The 20,004-nt window shown below is 42.1% G+C and overlaps 1 protein-coding gene across 1 annotated transcript in view; it reads left to right on the top strand.

Moving 5' to 3' along the window:
* adgrv1 (adhesion G protein-coupled receptor V1) overlaps nucleotides 1-20,004 on the top strand; it is a 96,199-nt gene that overhangs the window by 28,381 nt on the left and 47,814 nt on the right. The window contains exons 44-85 of the mRNA XM_022753992.1: nucleotides 38-179; nucleotides 969-1,234; nucleotides 1,405-1,580; nucleotides 1,734-1,861; nucleotides 2,010-2,191; nucleotides 2,301-2,447; nucleotides 2,565-2,645; nucleotides 2,794-3,058; nucleotides 3,772-3,894; nucleotides 4,028-4,250; nucleotides 4,379-4,583; nucleotides 4,780-4,926; nucleotides 5,076-5,331; nucleotides 5,666-5,868; nucleotides 6,555-6,731; nucleotides 6,962-7,144; nucleotides 7,281-7,460; nucleotides 7,824-7,988; nucleotides 8,152-8,272; nucleotides 8,388-8,511; nucleotides 8,631-8,769; nucleotides 8,937-9,122; nucleotides 9,224-9,459; nucleotides 9,620-9,768; nucleotides 9,862-10,060; nucleotides 10,322-10,541; nucleotides 10,655-10,894; nucleotides 11,067-11,216; nucleotides 11,341-11,561; nucleotides 11,662-11,941; nucleotides 12,100-12,243; nucleotides 12,641-12,812; nucleotides 13,116-13,257; nucleotides 13,458-14,030; nucleotides 14,151-14,407; nucleotides 14,860-14,977; nucleotides 15,106-15,277; nucleotides 15,468-15,710; nucleotides 17,078-17,485; nucleotides 18,369-18,541; nucleotides 18,727-18,973; nucleotides 19,166-19,305. Of these exons, the coding sequence (XP_022609713.1) occupies nucleotides 38-179; nucleotides 969-1,234; nucleotides 1,405-1,580; nucleotides 1,734-1,861; nucleotides 2,010-2,191; nucleotides 2,301-2,447; nucleotides 2,565-2,645; nucleotides 2,794-3,058; nucleotides 3,772-3,894; nucleotides 4,028-4,250; nucleotides 4,379-4,583; nucleotides 4,780-4,926; nucleotides 5,076-5,331; nucleotides 5,666-5,868; nucleotides 6,555-6,731; nucleotides 6,962-7,144; nucleotides 7,281-7,460; nucleotides 7,824-7,988; nucleotides 8,152-8,272; nucleotides 8,388-8,511; nucleotides 8,631-8,769; nucleotides 8,937-9,122; nucleotides 9,224-9,459; nucleotides 9,620-9,768; nucleotides 9,862-10,060; nucleotides 10,322-10,541; nucleotides 10,655-10,894; nucleotides 11,067-11,216; nucleotides 11,341-11,561; nucleotides 11,662-11,941; nucleotides 12,100-12,243; nucleotides 12,641-12,812; nucleotides 13,116-13,257; nucleotides 13,458-14,030; nucleotides 14,151-14,407; nucleotides 14,860-14,977; nucleotides 15,106-15,277; nucleotides 15,468-15,710; nucleotides 17,078-17,485; nucleotides 18,369-18,541; nucleotides 18,727-18,973; nucleotides 19,166-19,305 (8,303 nt within the window). The remainder of the gene's footprint in view (nucleotides 1-37; nucleotides 180-968; nucleotides 1,235-1,404; nucleotides 1,581-1,733; nucleotides 1,862-2,009; nucleotides 2,192-2,300; nucleotides 2,448-2,564; nucleotides 2,646-2,793; nucleotides 3,059-3,771; nucleotides 3,895-4,027; nucleotides 4,251-4,378; nucleotides 4,584-4,779; nucleotides 4,927-5,075; nucleotides 5,332-5,665; nucleotides 5,869-6,554; nucleotides 6,732-6,961; nucleotides 7,145-7,280; nucleotides 7,461-7,823; nucleotides 7,989-8,151; nucleotides 8,273-8,387; nucleotides 8,512-8,630; nucleotides 8,770-8,936; nucleotides 9,123-9,223; nucleotides 9,460-9,619; nucleotides 9,769-9,861; nucleotides 10,061-10,321; nucleotides 10,542-10,654; nucleotides 10,895-11,066; nucleotides 11,217-11,340; nucleotides 11,562-11,661; nucleotides 11,942-12,099; nucleotides 12,244-12,640; nucleotides 12,813-13,115; nucleotides 13,258-13,457; nucleotides 14,031-14,150; nucleotides 14,408-14,859; nucleotides 14,978-15,105; nucleotides 15,278-15,467; nucleotides 15,711-17,077; nucleotides 17,486-18,368; nucleotides 18,542-18,726; nucleotides 18,974-19,165; nucleotides 19,306-20,004) is intronic.

Genomic DNA, 20,004 nt, shown 5'->3' with positions numbered 1-20,004 from the left:
TCAAGTTTTAAAACTGAAAACCCCTCCGTCTACCCAGATACTCCATTTTGTTGACGGCGAAAGGCACAAGTTCGTAGAAGTGCAGATCGTCGATGACGCCATTCCAGAGGGAGCTGAGAGATTTCAGCTCATCCTGTCCGAGCCTTCCCCTGGCCTGGAGCTGGGCACCAATACCACAGGTAGACACAAGGGCAGAATAGAATACATTAGAGTTTCTGAAATTTCTGATTCAAACAGCACAACACAGTGGAACATAAGCTCCCAATGTATATTCAGTTAAAATCTACAATACAAAAGATGCAATTCATGGTCGAGACTTGGTAGATATTTGAGTTAAGAGGGTTAGGAGTTTGATAAATTAACAATATATGAGATAAAAAGAGGTCTTATGCCATGGTCATAGACCATACTTGTTTCTGATTGGCTAGCAGGTTGCATAGGACTTGTAGGAGAAGCCTATATCGGGATATATGCTCCAACCATTAATTAAACTGACCACAAACAAGACTTTAACACAACCAACTTTATTTTATATAAGATATGACCCCAAGAATTAGGTAATTTACATTAAATGACATTGTTAACATTAAAATCAGTACAAAGGTAATTCAACAGTACACAACAGGATGACCTTGTATATGAAAACAACAGACACAGCAGAAGCCTCCACACACAAAGAAATGAGGCATCATACACAAAGACAGTCAATTGTTTATTACACTTATCTCTTTATTTTGGGTCATGTCAATTAAAGAAACCGAAGCACCATACTACACTGAAGACAATGTAATATGTTGGTAGAGGCCACAAGAATTTTAGTGCTGTGACCTGACAATCCACAGCACCATTCATTTTATGAAATTATTGTTATGTTCATAAGAATTAATAGGTGATTTATTCTCATCCACTCATACTGTACATAACTCTGATTTTATCCTCCTAAACTACATCTTTCTGTTTTCTTGTAGCAACTGTGAATATCCTGGCCAGTGATGATGGACATGGAGTAATTTCCTTTAACACGAGTGAGCATTTCTTGTTGAGAGAGCCCACATCTGTGTCAGGGTTGAGTGAGAGTGTGGCCACCCTGTATGTGGTGCGGAACCCAGAGGAAGGCACATTTGGCACCGTAACTGTTCAGTTTACCATCACTGACTCCAACGGCAGCCTAGCAGAGGGCGATTTGATGCCAGCACATGGGTTTGTGGTACTGGAGGATGGAGTCAGATTTAAGGTGAGGAAAAACGAAACTAAAAAGCATTTAAACACAATCATTAAATTGTTGCACATTTGTAGTCAGTATTTATTTATTTTGAATATTAATTTTAAAAGGTTTTTGTGTTTGAAACAGCATATACGTTGTGATTTATCAGCAGTCGTTTAGTTTCATCAGTTTTGTTTCAGCTGCTGGAGATCTGGGCAGTACTGGATGCTGAGCCTGAAGTGAATGAAACCTTCACGGTGACCCTGTCCAACCCAACAGGAGGTGCACGGCTGGGTGACCAGCTCCAAACTCCCATCACTGTCCTAGAGAACTTGGCTCCTTCTGGCTTGTTCCGCATCGGACCTACACTCAACAGGTCTCATTACAAAAAGATCTGACACTTCGAATGTCATAAACACTTGCATTTAATGCCATTTATATGTGTTGGTGTGAAAATATGTACGAATCCACAAACATACATACAAAAACATGTTTATGTCGTCTTATATCTTGTGTATTTTCTGTACAGAACTAACACAGAAGTGGTTGCTGATGAAGGTGGCAGAACAGTCTTCCTCGCTGTGTCTCGCAGTAATGGTCTAGAGTCAGCTGTCAGTGTGGAATGGGAGACGCAGCCGGACACAGCTGTTGCCTCTGGTGAGACCAATAAATGTTTTAATTAAAAGTCATTCCCACCCCCTGAATGCTCATAAACTCCCCTCTTTTCTTCTGTTGTTCATTTAATCCCTCTTTCCTTCCAATGAGCAATGCAATTACGATTTTTTTTTTTCCGTAATTCTTCTAGAGGGTCACCTCTCAGCGATGGGTGTTTACCAGAGCTTTGAGGACAACCCCACCTCAGCTTGGTGCTCCCTTCCCGAAGAGCTTTCCTTCCTGGCTATGAGGCTGGATAGGAGGCCCATTGTTGGATCCTCCCACACCTTGGCCACGCTGTATCGCTGGCAGGGTGTATTCGTGTCACTAGAGGTAGGGCAACAACAGCATTGTCCCTCAACCAGCACATGATATCCCAGTAAATTGCACTGTTAGCATTAAAAGTTAACATTAAAATCTCCATGTCTTTTGGTCATTACAGTCTGTTAGGATTGAGGACCCAAGCTCTTGTGTTGGGTTTGCAGTGAATGGTTCTACCTACATTGGCATTACACATAGTGGCCCACCCTTCTCACCTGCTGCCAACCTCAGCATCTTCAAACTGCAGAAGGACCTCAATGTCACATTGGTATGTATAAAAACAATCTTGGTACAACATTATTATCACATTTTTGTTCATTTCTTTAACACTGTGGCATTGTCTTATATTATTTTCACCTGACTTGAGGAAATCTGATTTCTTTAGGAACAAACCTTAGGTGTTGAAGCTCTGGATGTGAAACACTTCTCCACTGAAGGCAGAGATTATTTAATAGTATCAAGCCAGGTGAGGCTGACCCTTACACTGCGCAGATCTTTAATTGATTTCAGTTATGTCAAGATAAAAATAAACAGGAATCCTCATTTGAGGAATTTTGAAAAATACTTTTTTGACTGAACTCAAGTTTTGTTACTCTGTTTGTTCCATGCTACAGATTTTCGTCTGGAGTGGAGGCTCCTTCACCCTCCTCCAAACTCTTGACTTCGAACAGAACATCCTCAGTGTGACCCCATTCACTCGTGCAGCTGTTTCCTACCTGGTCGTGTGCATAGACAGACAGACAGTCAGTTGTCTCCTGCTTCAATGGACCAGTGGAAGGTTTCAGAATCCACAGCCTCTCCCTCTCGCCGGCAGGGCCAGTCAGGTTGAGACAATCAACACAAGAGCAGAGGACACTCTCCTGTTGGTTGCTATTGAAGGTGACCAGTCTTGACATCACAGTAACATTAATGAATGCTATTATGTTTATTTTACACATTTGAATAACTACTGTCAATCTCTCTGGAAATAATTGAGCTGATGTGTCAAGCTAAATTTTTAAATTAAAAAGTTTTAGCTTATTTTTCTGTGGTACAAAGATTACTTATTTAGAAATGGCCTTGAATGAGAGTCAGGTGCACTTCAAACTAGTCCATGGTCTGCTAGTCTACAGTATGCTAAGAGGATGGTTGTGTTTTAACAATGAGATTGTATTCTCAGTGTACTCTCTAGAGAATTGTGCAGTGGTTAGATGTTAGTTAGGATAATGTAAATAAATCAATGATAATTTAGAAGGCACATAGAAACTACGTGTCTGTTACAGACAAAACAGCCTTGTTCTGTTGTCTAACCAAAGAGGACAAAATTCACCATGTAGACCGGATCATATATTTATACCATGCTCTGTGTATTTTGATGAGACATAATCCCTCTGAGTCTGCAAAAGTGGTGAGTTTTCTTGGTTCAGACCTGTTGTGGGTTTATGGGAAAGGCTTCAGTGTGGAGCGGAGCAGAGCCACAGAGGGACTCAGAGGTTGTAATTTGTCAGTCTTGGGTGTGTCTGTCAGACCAGTCCTTACTTTACATAAACATGCTATTCTAGCGTGAAAGAAGTTAAGTCTGTGTGTGTTTTTGTGTGCGTATCCTTCTTCAGGTCTCTCTCCATCGTGCGAGGTGTTACAGTGGAGGTCAGGGCAGCCTTCACCACAGCTGTATCAGTCCATCCCTCACCCAGGCCTAACCTCTATTCACCCATTCACCGCTCCATCTGGAATCAGTAAGCACAAATGTCAACAGCTTTGTTTGTAAAGATTGTTAGTTGTATCCAGTTGTGTTTTTCAGCTGTACTATTAAAATCAGCTGAGCAGACACAGTGTTAAAATCAATGAAATCTCTTTTCTTCCTCTTAGCTTATGCTCTGCTAGCTGGAAGAAATGGCTCATCACTCTACTCCTGGAGGTCTGATGTTAACCTATTTGCCATGACCCTGAGGGCCCCTCCAGCCATTAGCTTCCTGTCTCTGATCGTACCATCGCTCAACACCACCAAGACCCTTTTGGCTTCCACTGAGGAGAATAGCTCCACTGTTTATGAATTTGCTTCTGTCTCCAATCAGTCTGATTTCATACCAAGGTACCAAAATTATTTCAGTCATGGCAGGCTGGTTGTTGTTCTGAGAGCAAATCCTACTCAAGAAGAAATACGACACAATGAAAATTAAATCATTCAGGTTGTGTTTGTCATCATTTCCTCACATTCAGTTTTGGGGAGTTGCAGTTTGCACCAGGTGACAGCGAGCTGGAGATAGCAGTAAACATTATCGATGACGACATCCCCGAGGTGCAGGAGTATTTCCATGTCAGCCTGAAGAATCCGAAGGGCGGGGCCGAGATTGGATTTGGTGGTCAGGTGACTGTAATTGTCCCAACCAATGATGATGCCCATGGAGTCATCGGCTTTGCTCAAGTAAGCAGACAAACATTTTGATATTAGACAGCACATTTACGTTGCACATTTGTCATCATGTTAAGAGGTCATCATGTTACAGCCACTGTGTCAAGCCTCAGGTTACTTAAACCATATTTTGAATAATTTCAGGGATTTTTAAGTATCACTAAAAGCTATTTTAATATAGAAATATTTTGTCATTAACTCTTTGCAGAATTCTTTATCTATGGAGGTGGAGGAGTTGGAGCAAAATAATCAAATTTCTCTCATTGTGGAGAGGAGAAGAGGGACTTTTGGCAGACTGACAGTTCACTGGGCTGCCAGTGGTAGTCTGGCAGACATTTACCCCACTTCAGGAGTGGTGAGTAAACCTTGGCCTCATCTCACACATAAGACATATGCATTAATAACGCTTTTGAAAACGAAACGCTTACCAAAATAAGCAATGGCAGAATTATTATGTATCATCACAAATTTGAAATCAATTTGAAATGTTATTTTCCCTCATAGGTAACGTTCTCAGAGGAGCAGTCGGTGGCCATCATCTCATTGGCTGTAATAGCGGATGGTGTCCCAGAGCTGAGAGAGAACGTCACTGTCACCCTCATGGATGTCACCACTGTGGGGCTGCAGGACCAACAACAGGCTGCAGTCATTGATAAGCAGCGAGCACAAGCTCTACTCATCATCCTGCCAAATGGCTCTCCCTATGGGGTGATTGGATGGCATTTGGACTCCCAGTTTACACTAACACAAGAACCACAGAGTAAGAATTTCTCTGGAATTAAATGAATTAGTATGAGTTAATTACCTTTTTTTTTTTTTTGGATGAGGGTTCTTAAGGAGCTATTACAGTAATCGCACATTGATATTTACTGTAAAGTAGATCTGCCATGATTTCCAGGATGTGAAGTAATTTGGGATTTGACTTAATCTGTGTATTGGAGGCTGGCCCAAAAGAGAAGTCTGAGCTGTAGAGTAGCATACTCACACATTTTCCTTCAAATCTTCTTTCTCTATATTCACTTGCATGCATTTTTTTTTTGTGTGTTTTTGTTTTTTGAACACTTATGTAAACTCCTGTTTCTCCCAACCCACAGGGGCTCCAGTCAATGTGACTCTCTCCATAGTAAGGGAGCAGGGCTCTTCAGGTGAGGTGGCAATCCATTACGAGACCAGGCCAGCTCTGTACCAGCCCCCATCCAACCAAGCCACCGCAGGAAAGGACTATACTGCCAAAGATGACACCATCATCATGATTAATGGTGCTACTGTGGCCCTCGTCACTGTCACAATCCTACCGGTAAGGGTGGACTGATGGTTAATGGAGAAGCTTATTAAAATTACTGGAGAAAAGAAAAATATGTTTGGAATATAATTGATTTTTAGCTATTTTAGACCATACAAACTTGAAATGCATCAATATATCAAACTCCACTCTGAGATAGGCAATATTAGTGTTTTTTTTGGATAATCTCAGCCACAGCTTTACTCTTCCTGTCATGCATTTTGCACAACCCACACTCATGTCCATTCAGACTGGTTATGAAGATGACATGCGTTTTCTTGTCATCAAGTTAAAACATGCTAACCAGCCCTGTTACCGTCAGAAGACTAACCTTTAAATGGCTTGTGTAGTCCATCGACAAAGGGATAAATCCATTTCTTTCCTTCCTTTCTCCTCCTGGTCCATTCAAACAGAAATAACCATTAACCTTCCAAAAACTATCCCATAACTATCCCTTCCTTCGTCATTCTTTCTCAGCCTCCCAGATAAATTTGTTGGCTTGTGATGACCTTAACGTGATTGTATAACTCTTGTAACGTTGCATACCTCTGGCTTACTTCGAAACTGCTGTTTGCACATTTAACCACAGTTTTAAGCACCAAATTAATCTAGAGACACATCTTGAAAGTGTTTCTAAGATAGACAGAAAACATTTGTTCATATACACTATTTAATGTCTATGTCCGTATGTGTTTTCTAAGGATGACATTCCAGAGATGGCAGAGAGTTTCCTCGTAAATATCACCAGTGTGGAGCTAGTTAGTGGGTCAGTTGGAGCAGGACAGCCCAGTGTGAAGAGGCTCGGTATGGAAGTAGCAGAGGTCACCATCCAGGAGAACGATGACCCTCGAGGGATTCTGCAGTTCAGTGTCTCTGAGGTGAGCACAGGTTCATCTCTGTGACTAGGACTTGGACGTGAACATGACAGAGATGCAACTTCTCAACTGACACAATAGTGACACACTTTTAGACGTTTAACTGCTGCTAAAATTCTATCTAAATTAGTAAGTAAGTAAGTCAATCTTTATTTATCCGGCAATTATCAAAACAAAAGTTACAAAGTGGTCATTTGTGCTGATTATACATTGCTTCTGAATATCATGTCCAGGATATCCCTGGAAGTGTGCTGGCATATGAAATACCACCACCAGACGACATCGTCTATCTGTCAGTGGTGCGACTTGCTGGCACAACTGGAAGACTGGTCATCTACTGGGAGGCTCAGCCAGTCACTGCTGATATTAATGATTTCAGCCCCACATCTGGAAACATCACCTTTCAAGATGGGCAGGTAAATGGATTGATTGTCCTGGTTTGAAATGAACCTGCCCTAAATATCACATCAAGGCGTTAAGTAAAGCTGTCCACAGGTTACTGCTCAGTATTTGCAAGGTATTAGCTTGTGTTTCCTCATCCTTTTTTTTTAGAGAGAAGCCAGAATTGCCATCACCATCTCGGATGATGATGAAGTGGAGCCTTTGGAGACATTTAGAGTGAATTTGCTGCTTGTGATTGGTGGTGCTCGACTTGGAGAAGTGACCTCTGTAACTATCAGTATTCCAGCCAACGACTCACCTCTTGGACGATTTGGATTTCAGGAACCGGAGGTGAATCTGAAATGCCCTCTATTATCATAATAATAATTATCATAATAAGGATTTTCTACTTTCTACTAAACATGTCACATGGGAAAAATACAAGGTTTTTCCGTGTTTCAATATCATTTAAAAAAGGGTAGAATTCACTCTCACTGTCAACACTGACAGCACTGTTAGAAGCATGACATTTCATACTTGACAAAGGTTGTGACCAAAACGTTGTGTCTCCAATAAATTCACTGCTGATAATGTGCTGAGATTCATCCCTTTTTCCCTCATATCATTTCACTTTACTACACACCTGTCAACCAGGTGTGCCGTAGACAACACTTTGACTGTCAGAAGTAATCATATTACTTAATCCCCTCTAAGGTTACTGTCAGTGAGCCAGAGTTTGTGGATGACCCCGCCGCTGTGGCAACACTAGCAGTAGTGCGTAGTGCAGGAGGTGAGGGAGCAGTGACATTGGTGTGGCAGCTGGAAGAACAGGCCACAGATGACCTCTCACCTTTAAATGGAACTCTTGTCTTCACTGAGGTACAGTATGATACAGATATTTATTTGCCATTATTTTTATTGAATGGTTTAGTCAGCTTATAATAATAATATTGAGCAATAATCACTCTTTAACTTTTTATCTTCATGCACTGTACATTGCAAGTTTCTTCATGAAGCCTGCTACACTTTTCATGCTTTACAGAATGAGTCTATGAAGACATTTGTGATTAGAGCCCTAACTGACACTCTCCTGGAAGGAGATGAACATTTCACTGTCCGGCTTTTTCCTGCTGAGAGTGGTGCTGTCATCGACCCCTTAAATGGTTAGCATTTATTAAAAAAAATGAAATAGCCAGTGCATTCATTCATTGAGGAAATGTCCAATTATAATCCGCTCTTATCTGAGCTACCTTCTCTGGTCTGTTATGTGCTATGCAGACATGGTCACCATCACTGTTAGGGCAGACAAGGCTGCCCTTGGGATTATTGGAATAGCAGAGTCCTCCAGGAACATCCTCATTGGAGAACCTCAGGGAGATTACAATGGCAGTGCTGTGGTCAGGTGAGATACTGTAAACATCATACTGTATGACTACCCTGAGACAACAAATAGGTGCTTTAATTTTCCCTGCTTCTATTTACTATTTCAAATATTTGTCTGTTTTTGTGCGTATTCCCCAGCCTTGTGCGAGGGCCAGGTGTGTTTGGAGAGGTCCAGGTGTATTGGAATATAACTCCAGCTGCGGTTTCAGAGTTCGAAGCGATCTCTGGCACTGTGACTATGAGAGACAGACAGTCTGTTGCCACCATTATTCTTAAGGTACTATTTAATGTAGATTTTAGAGTCGATCAAAATGAAATGAAATGAGCATATTGCCTGTATCTGTGCACTGCAGAATGCTCATACACAGACCATACTGCATCACAGTGATGGCTTTCGGTGTGCTTTCTATAAAATTCTCCATGTTATATCTGTTATGATTTCAGGTCCTGGATGATGAACTTCCTGAAGAGCGCCGTGAGTACCAGCTTACACTGACCTCTGCTACGTCAGGACTGGAAATAAGCCCCCAAGCCAGACATGCCAGAGTTATTATGGCAGCCAGCGACAACCCCTATGGCCTTTACTCTTTCACCCAGCACCAGCTCAGGGCAACAGAGGAGGAGGGAATGGTGAGGTCATGAAAATGAGACTGATACATATATAAATCTGCTATATGACGTAGGCATATTAACATATTAGCGGTTGTTGTCATCTCTTTTCCTTTGCTCAGGTGAATGTGACAGTTAATCGCTCCTTAGGCAGTTTGGGCGCTGTATGGGTGACCTATCAGACCTCAGGTGACACAGCGGTCAGTGGGGTGGACTTTGCTCCAGCCTCAGGACGACTACTCTTTACCCCAGGCCAAACCTCACAACAAGTCACACTGCATATTCAGGATGACAGTCTTCCAGAGGGGCCTGAGATGTTCTTCCTCAACATCACTGAAGTGGAGTTAGTCAATGTCAGGTGGAGTAGAATACTAACTTTGTTGGGTGGGGGATAGCTTTGTTGTAATTCATTATATAGTCACCGCAAAGCTTTAATCTAGTGAAAATACCATGTTGATGTGACTGGTTGAGGTTTCCTATCAGTGACATTTCATTTTGTGTCTCCCTCTGGTGGTCAGTGCTGTGGACTACGCAGGGACAGAGTCAGGTCTGCAGATGGACCAGCCTCCAGCTATAGGCAACATCTCCTCTCTTGTTGTGGTCATACTGAAGAATGACAATGTTGAGGGTATCCTGGAGTTCAGACAGGACTATGTCAGCACTACAGGTAAGAGTCAAAACAAACACAAATAGAACTCAACTGTCATAAAAAAAATACATTTTAAAATAGTACATTTTCTTCTGGCTTTCTGTCTTTCAGTGGAGGAGGATGTGGGCACTGTGTTGATCCCAGTGGTGAGAAGAATGGGCTCATATGGACCAGTCTCTGCTCAGTTCATATCTAGAGGCTTGAGTGCCACCCTTGACCTCGACTACATCCTGTATAACGGCTCGGTGATGTTTGTCCATGGCCAGAATACCAGCTACATTAATCTGACTATTATAGATGACCTTGACAGGTGAGAGAAGAAATTGAACATAACCAAAAGAAATGTCTTACTTAGCACACACATATTTTCTGTACATCAATGCATCTTAACTTGAAAAGACATTAAGCACTGAGTTAAACTTTATAGAAAATAATGTCACGAATCAGAAACTTAGCAGGTCACACTGCTCAATAGCTCACACCTTAAAAAAAAAAAAAAAAAACTTTTCAAGGCCATGATCAGTGAAGATGTTATTTAATTCCAACTTCACACTGAAATTGTCTCCCCCAGTGAATACGCTGAGATATTTGAGGTCTTGCTGATTGGAGCAACAGGGGGAGCAGTTCTAGGCTCTCAGCGCGTTGCCAGGGTTACCATCGCCAAGAGTGACTCTCGAAGTGGGGTGGTCCGCTTCCTCAATGAGAGTCTAATCACCCTGGTCAACCCTAACTCCACTCTCAAACTCAATCTTGTGTTGGAGAGAGCAGGAGGCCTCGTGGGCAATGCAACGGTATGAGGAACAATATCATTTGCACTCAAGTCCTGCTTTTTTTTTTCTTTTTTTTTTCTTTTGTTTTTCTTCATGGATGTCAACTAAATCAAAATGGTTTCAACTTTTGACAGGTTGCTTGGGTCATCCGTGGCCCTAACAGCAGAGAGATCCTTTCTCCAGTCAATACAGACATCAGAGAGCCTGTGAATGGGTCCTTCCTCTTCATGGACGGAGAGGAGGGTACACAAACCATAGAGCTGCGGATTCTCCCCCATGGAGAGGTGGAGGTGGAAGAGACATTTATTATAGAGCTCAGCATTATATCTGGAGAGGTGGATGTTGACCCTCAGGCTGGTTCCATAACACTGAAGGTAGTTCATTGTATCATGAGATCAAGGTTAATTTCCCCATTATGAATCAGTTAAGATTGTTGAACAAGGATTATTGCAATTTCCAAAGCGCTTTTTTCTGAGGGAAATCTAACGGGATGCACGCCTCAGCACCCTCCTCACCGTACTCTCCTAATGTGTTTTTGTCTCCCAGATAGAGAAGTTTGGTGACCCCAATGGTATAGTCCAGTTTACTGCGGATGCTCTTCGAGACCGTGTCTACAATGAATCCACAGAAGCAGAAGGCCCACTCAACATTTCGTTGTTGATTACACGGAGAGAGGGTGTCATGGGGAATATCACAGTAAGTTTACATCAATATGCATTTATTATTTATCAATCATGTCCAGCATCAGTGCTTGAACTAGCTGAATGTAATTCTTTGTTGCCACTGTTTAAGTGTAAACACATCCATATTTTCACCTCAGGTGCACTGGCAGATACAGAGTGACTCAGACATAGCAGGTGACTTCCTAGCTGTGGCTGGTTCAGTGATTATTCTGGAAGGCCAGAGGGAGGCGGAAATCATCCTCAGCCTGATGCCTGATGCAGTTCCAGAGCTGGAGGAGCTCTACGCTGTTCGACTCACAGCTGTGGAGGGCGGAGCTACTCTGGATGCCAACCCAAACCTAATCACAACCCACATCAGGTGTGTCCCATTGAAGTCAATAACATACAATGTATTAACTTCCTGGTAAAAATTCAAAGATCGAATTAACATGAAATTAATCTTGTTCTCTCACCCTTAGGGTGCGTGCTAATGATGAGCCCCACGGTGTGTTTTTCCTGAATCCTGAGCAGCAATCTATAGTGGTAGTGGGGTCAGGGTCGGAGCTAACCAGGGCTCTGGTTATGAATGTGACACGACTTGCTGGGCTGTTTGGCAACGCTAGTGTGGGCTATAGGATCAGTGGAGGGATAGATGAAGTGATGGACATCGAGGAGATACTTGGAGGACAAGCTCAAGGGAGGCTGTTCTTGGGAGAGGGACAGACCTTCAGTACTATCACTGTGCCCATCAGCAGCCAGGTAAGGAAGAGAATGCTTATTGACACTGGTACAGAGACATTCAGTAAATCAATACTTCTGTGAATGATTACAGAAGAACCTTCTTAAGATTCCATTGTTTATATTGTTTTCAAACGCTCATTTGCTTTCACTTTATTTTCCTGCTTTTCTTTCTGTAGGTGTTTTTGTCAGTGGGTGAAAGCTTCAGAGCAGAGCTCACTAATGTTAGACTTGTCAGTCCCATCCTTGGCCCTTTGCCTCACCTCCTTCATGACGTCAGTGTTGCTACGGTCACTGTGCCTGAGGAAGCTGCCAGCTCAGAGGTGAGTTGTGGTTGCGTGGTTTTTCTTTTTTTTTTCTTTTTTGGTAATATGATTTATCTGTGAGCATATGAACATACTGCACCATATTCCCCTAATATCTCTCTCCACAGACTTAGATATAATTTAAAACATAAAACTGAGTTAGTGCTGAATCCTTGACTGCTCTGTCAACTGTGCAGCTGTTTCTTGTCGAGCCTTTTGAATGGTTCATGTAACACACACGTGTAGGTGGCCGCTAACAATGACGTTTACATGACTGACCTTGTGTAAGCGCTACGAAAAGACACTTGATAACAATTAACTTTTTCTCAGTGAGTTACAGAATATTCTACTATAGTATATATGTTGGCAACAGAGTAACACCCATGACCTGTCTTCTCTCATTTATGTTGTGCAGGTTGGCTTTGCCTCCTTGGCACTGCAGGTTTCAAGTGTTGAAACAGGGGCATGTGAAGCAAAAATCACACGAACAGGGCTGTTTGGGGACATCAGAGTGCAGTGGAAAGCCGGGTATCCGTCAGGACAAGCTTTGCCTGGCTTCAGAACTGGAGCTATCACCCCAAGCTCAGGTAATACAGTCAGAGAGTCAGTGAATCAGACTCACTTGCGCTACTTTCTTACTTGTTGTTTTTATTTGAACATTTAATAATTGAGTACATGATATTACCATATTTGATATGCTTCCCTTTCTGTTTGATCAATAATTAATACAACTTATTTATCTTTTAATGGCACCGCACCAATGTGAACTTTCATCTCTCTCTCATGATAAATTGATTACTGACTCTTTCTGTATTACCAACCCTTGTAATATGGCCAAACAGACTAACAACAGCCTGCTCTTCTGACTGTTGCTCCTTCCTTATATTTAGGCTCACTGACCCTGGCCCATGGAGAGAGGACTAAAGCCATATCTCTTACAGCTATTGCTGATGCATTGGAGCCAGCTTCCTATGCTATACACCTCACTGCTGCCAGCTCCAGCACTGCTGCAACCGGTGCTGTCAAGCTCAGGTAAATGTTTCACTGTGGTCGAATTTGTGGTAGAATCAACACATGGAAATTTGGAATACTACTCCTTTGGTAATATCTTTGATTAGTGATGTCATCAACCATTCCAGTTTTTCTGTTACCTTTTAAGTAGTTATGTTCAATATTTGCATATTTGTCCACATCAAGTGTAGCCTCATTCTTTCGTCTGTTTCCCTGCACAGGTCAGGCTTCGCCGTAGCAGAAGTGGAGCCACTGGGGGTCTACCAGTTTGCCCCCGATTCCCGCCAGATAGTTATCGCAGAGGACATCCAGACGATAACACTTTATGTTCAGAGACTCTACGGTTCTCGTAGCAATACCACCCATGTGTCCTATAAAACAATAGCACACAGCGCAGCAGCAGGAGAGGACTTCCTTGCAGTGCCAGATGGCCGTTTGGTCTTTGAATCATCGCGCCAAACCAACACCTCATTCCATCTTTCAATACTTGACGACTCCCTTTCAGAGCCAGATGAGTACTTTCATGTCAACCTAACAGATGTTCAAGTCGTTCGTCCAGACTTAGCCTGGGCAGAGGCCTCTCCTCGCCTCAACCCTCAGCACAGCGTGGCCACTGTCACCATCCTGGCTAGTGACGTGACTGGTGGAGTTTTGAGCATTGGACCTGAACTGGTCCAAGTACCGGAGGACAGGGATGATGAGACCCAGCAGGAGCGGAGGGTGGTTCTGAGGGTGCGCAGGTCTGACAGTGTGGCAGGGGATGTGAAGGTTCGGGTCCAAGCATATGGAGGTGTGTGTTTGCTTTGTTGCACGGCTTTACTCCTCCATTGCAGTATGATATATTTCGTAATTTGCTTTGATGTTTATAATAGCACTTTAACTGATGTTGCTGTGTGATTTTAACCAGATGGAAGTACAGCACCTCTTCCCTTCACTCTGGAACCTGTTGGGACCCTTGCAAAGGAGCAACAGGACTTCCACTTGGAGTCCACTATAGTGTCCCTGCAGGCTGGTCAGAATGAGACGGAGGTTATCCTCCTCATCCTGGATGACTCAGAGCCCGAGGGACAGGAAGTATTCTTCATCTACCTCACTGATCCAGAGGGAGGAGCACAAATCACAGACCGTCCAGACCGGGGCTTTGGAGCTTTTGCCAAGATCACCATCCTTGGTAAAGTATACTGTTTCACTCACCCTGTGTTCTAGCAAATGAGAATGATACAATATATTTATTTATTGGTATGTATTCTGGACTCTGTCTTCTTCCATTTATAGCACCAGATTAATCCTAAATGTATCTTTTGATCTAATCAAATACACCTGCAGACATGTGTTTGTTGTCTCAATGACTGATTCAGCATTCTTCACTAATGCCATTTGATTTGCATTAGGTTACTACTACATTAGTTTCCATCTGATATTTTAGGCCTCATGGCAATACCTCTCATATAATCACTGCAGTGGGCAGATGTTTTGATTATTCTACATATAGGACTGATTACAAAATAAATGATTATGTGATTGTGATGATATAGGGAGATTCATTTGTATTGTCCATTTCTTTTTTTCCTCTCTTTCTGTTTTGGTATCTTCATTATTTATCCTTCCCTCTGTCCATACCAGGGAGTGACTTCCACAATGGTATTATAGGATTTAGTTTTAATTCTTTGATGGGCCAAGCACTGGATGAGGATTCAGAGAACAGAACTGCTGTCCTCTACCTGCAGAGACAAGAAAACAGGTGATAAAACAACACCTTTTTTTTAGGTTAATGAAAAATTGTACCGTGGGAAAGGCTCAGTATTTGTCTGCCACCTAGATGTTTTATTGTTTGTAACTATTTACTATGCTCTTTCTCCCTCTTTTCAGAGCCTTTGAGGATTTGCAGGTTTTCTGGAGAGCTACCTTTAGCAAGGCAATTCAAACTCTTGTCAGCAACGGAGTAAACCTAACCAGACAGCTGGTGCAGACTTCAGGAACTACACTGTGTAGGAGAGGAGCCATTATATGTGATCTCACTCTGGAGGTCCAGGATGATGAGGTAAGAGAGAGGCAGGAGCCTCTGGTGAAAGCAGAGCAATGATATGTTGGTATCCTGCTGACCTTGAAACGCACCCAGTCCTACAGTATGAGATCGAAGAAGAAAATAATGGATTTCTTTATGTGTGTAATCATAAAAAAAAATCCTCTGGTGCACAAAATAAAACAACTGCTCGTCTGTGTTGCCATAGGAACCAGAGTATCAGACGTGGTTCTTGGTGGAGATTTATCAGGTTGGTGCTGGAGCTACCATTAATGAGACCACACGTTTTGCCAACATCACCTTGGCAGAAAGCGACAACCCACAAGGCGTGGTGTACTTTGCTGTGGGACATAGACTGCCCATCGCCACCCCGATGACCACAAGGCTCAGTCTTCAGATCCACAGACAAGCAAGCACAGCCTCAGCCATGTCTGTACAATATCGCACACTGGTAAGTAACAAAGACATATGTAGTAATAAGTGGCACACACAGGCATTCATATGAATACAATTCGGCACAAGTACTTACAGTGACATATGCACTGAAGCGCATATGGTGCACATATCTTGAAATAGTTATTGTAATTGCTTGAACTGGTGTTTACCCACTATTTCATTTATTTTAATGAAACACGGGTAGAACCAATTTTTTTTCCACATTTTGTTTTGTCAAATTTAGCTTTATAGGTGTAAATCGTAAATAGGAAATCTCATTTCAGTCTAGGCTAATATAATTCAAACCATTTATTAACTAAAATAACATTTTTCCCCAATCACTGAAAGCATGTTTATCTGTCTGTCTGACCTGATTAACCTGATTTACAGGTGCACAAGATTGGAATGTACTGTGCAATGGTCATAATTCTTTCTTTAATTTTTTCCTTATTAAGTAGTCTTGAAAAATTAGAAGTTCTTCTGCAGGAGCATGATGATTCTGACCATTTATGTTTACTTTTTCTCAATTGGTATACTTCCTGAGAGCAATTTAGAGTAAAATTGCATCATAGATGAGGTATATTGCAATGCAATAATGCTAGATGAATACATGCATATTTTAAAATGGAGGATAAAGAGTAGATATTTTACATTTCATGTAATTCAGTCCATCCTCCACTTGTACTGTCTGTATGTACATTTTAAGAAAAGTCATGGTTTATTGATGCTGAAGTTCAAAAAGACCAAGGTTTCCTCCTCTCCTCGCCTTTTTAAATCTCCTTGCTACCCTTATTTTCTTTTACGGATCATGATTAGAGATCTCTTGAGTACACCCAGCACAGGGGCTTTATATCCACTGCCTCTCAGACTTTTTGATATTGGAGATCAAAGTGAGGGAAGGTCTAGTGCACACAACAAAAATCAAAAACCTCCCAGGGCCAGGTCATCTGCTTTCATCTCTCAGAGCTAGAGCATGTAGAGTGACTGCATAATAAAACTGTGTACTGCCATTATTATTATTATTATTATTATTATTATTAAAAGCCCTCTCCTCTTTGTCCCATTTCTCCTATTTGTTTTACATCATGCTTTCAACCCAACTGTCACAACATGGTCAACTTCACTCATTTACATGGACACTGTACATCAAACGGAGATGTACCTTCAATAGATCTGAAGTATAATTGTTTTTATTGACTGTTCTCAGGTATTAAGCATATAGTAATACGTTATGTCACTTTTTTTCATTTGTGTGTTTTGCAACATAATGCTGGTTACAATATTTCCGTTCTTATTTTTATGACTCCTCATCTTGCCTATTTAATTACGGTAATTCAATTTAAGTCATTTTCACCACAAAACATATCTGTATTTTGTCTCTAGGAGCTTCTTCGGGAAGAGGCATCGGGTCTGTCTATAATCCGGCCTGCTAAAGCAGGGATGGACTTTCCTAAACAGGAGGGTCGTATAACCTTCGATGTGGGGCGCCATAACACGTCACTGGAGATTTACCTAACACCTGACCTGGCCTCTTTCTTGCCCACACCAAAGCGCTTCCAGGTGGAGCTTTATAATGCTACAGGGGGCGCCAGAGTGCACCCTCAGTTTGGGTTGGCTAATGTGACTCTGGTGTCAAATGCAGCAAGTGAAGCTGTGTGGGTCTTACTTGAACAATTACATCAGCCCCTTGACCCAACTATATTGAATCAGGTGCTGCAAGGACTGATCAACAAGGTCACTACACCTCTCAACCGTGAGCAGATGACCGCCGTGCTCGAAGCTCTGGGGAAGGTAAGAGGGTTAGAGGGAAGATGAAAGACAAAAAAAAAATTTCATGTAAAAAGTAGCAGATAAAACAGTGTGATATGGTACCAATGTCATGATATGAAACAAGATCTAGGATTAATGAATACGTCTTATTTAGTTGAGTTTTAATTTTTCCAATTGTTTTACTGATGATTTTCTTCTGAAAACACAAGTCATTTTCTCCAAATTTTCGCTCTCTTGCCATATATGGTTTAAAAAAAAGTTTGATGTTATGACCATTTCCTAGAGCTTGCAAATAGCAGATTACTGATTCGGATTAGATTTTTCAAAATTATGGCATAATGAGTCAGTGATGAATGAAACATTTGCTTCTGTGTGACTTTCTTTTTTCACCACTCGAGGCTTGTGAGTCACTGAAGTAGTTGGTGTCAGACAGAGCTCTGTTAAAGGGCATACATCACCTCCACTGCACTACTCTTGACAGATCTGAGGATTAGTTTGTCATTTGAAAAGGTTTCAGTTGTCACTCTACATGAGCACTGTCATTACTACGCTGCTCCGATGTTTGAGTCTACATATTACGCTTGCTCAGCCTCCAGACAAGTGGAAACACCATTGTAATTTAATGTTTGTGGGAGACAGAGGACAGAGAAATGAGTATGAGAATATGTGGAAGTATAGAGAGAGAGAGAGAGAGAGAGAGAGAAGATGTAGGGGAGGAGACGCTGCAGAAAAAGAAAACGACATAAAAGCTGTATAACACTGAGGCCTAAAGAAAGTGACAGAGCCAAGAAAATACAAATACAGATCAGATGTACTGTACATGAGTGACAGACACATGCACACAATACCAGAGGTTCTCGATGCTTCTGTCACTCTCTCTCACCCCGTCTTTCTCCTGAGCCAGGTGCTTGCAGAGGCAGAGAGGGCTCCTTTACAGGAAAGCAGCCGCAATTTGACCTATGACCTACTGTGCGCTTTGGCCAATCCCAGTAGAGGCGACACCCGAGGCCTTAGCCACCTTGCGGAGGTGGCTGAGCGATTTGCTTTCTCCCTCCTCACGCGCAGCCAATGCGAGATGTGAGTGTCAATATCCCTCTGTGAAGTTGTAATCTGTTAATGTTGAGCATTTCGTGCTCTTTCGTGGATAAACACTACCTTACAATGTATGTTCACTTCAAAACAACAATGAATTTCCTTTTGAATATTACTAACAAGGTTTTCATGCTCAGTATTAAATGTTTTTCTTTGTGTGATTTCTCCAGAAGGGGTACCATCCTGGAAACATGTCCACATATGACCATCTCTGCCTTCCAGTGGTACCCGACGCAAATCAATGGACACAAATTCAGGGGCCGTAATGCAGATTTCTTCCAGCTCCCAGATAGACTGTTGGCAGTACCTGCAGCCTTGACTCCTGACTGTGGCAACCTCAGCCAGATTCAGCTAACCGAGTTTAGAACTGAACACTGGTTTCTCAGCAATGATACAGCGACTGCTGTCAATGGGAAGGTAGGGAAGCTTATATAGTTTTGGTTCATTTACTATAAAGAGCAAAGGAGGTTAATCGAATAACTTTTTTTCAGTGATGGGAAAATATTTCATTAAAAACCTGCAGGTGGCAGTATTGCTCCAACAGACACTCACCATTAATTTTTTAGTTCACTCCACAGCTGAACTCTCTTCTTCTGTTGTGTGTATAAGGTATTCTCAGCCAGCCTCCAGGACAGAGGGTCACGACCCCTAGAAGATGGGAATGAGGTGGTGTATCGTATCCACAGCCCAGGGCAGCAAGTTAAACCAGGCAGGTCTGTGTGCCTTCTCTGGAACCAAACCACGGCAAGGTAATTCACTGCAGACACACCTATTTAGGGCCATGCTCAGTCCCTCTAGATATAAGCCAAACAAAGCTTGTTGACAGTTCAAATATATATAAACCCTCAACATTTCTATTCTTGATGATGCAACCTCCAGTGCTGATAAAGGTTGTCTCTGTTATTTGTAATTATTTGTCTCCGTCACTGGACATCTGTATTTATAACTATTTGAATATGTTCTAAAGCTGTAACCCCCTGCTCACCTCTGTCTGTCCTCCTCGCACTTATTATGTGAGTGAGACCAGTTGGCTGAGGAAAGGGCAGAAGTCCAAGTTCAGCCTCTCAATAAGGCCTCTCTGTATCCATGGGGGAAGTCACATCTTTCTGTTTAATATCCGCACATTCAGTCTGCTACAGTCTGAGTCCTCCCACTCGGAGGCGGTTTGTAGGACATTCTTGGGGCATGGAATGGGACTTGGCTGGAACACACTGTTACATGTTAAGAATTGGCAGGTTTGGTTTGGCCCGAACAGCTACCATAAATCCCAGAAAACAAAAATGAGGGAACTGATATGGAGAGAGAACAAAAGGTGAAGAGAGAAGCAAAGTCACTGAAAAGGAAAGGTCAATATTGCAGTATGACTTTATTGACGTGAATGGAAGGCTAAAATGAAAATGTGAAAGGATGGTTTTTTGCTTTTCAAAAACTGCTCAATCAATACGCAT

Source organism: Seriola dumerili, unplaced genomic scaffold (assembly GCF_002260705.1).
Source record: "Seriola dumerili isolate Sdu_G_001 unplaced genomic scaffold, Sdu_1.0 BDQW01000017.1, whole genome shotgun sequence".
In the NCBI taxonomy this organism is placed as follows: domain Eukaryota; kingdom Metazoa; phylum Chordata; class Actinopteri; order Carangiformes; family Carangidae; genus Seriola; species Seriola dumerili.
Note: the sequence above shows the minus strand (reverse complement) of the source record. Positions and strands in the feature narration are given on the sequence as shown.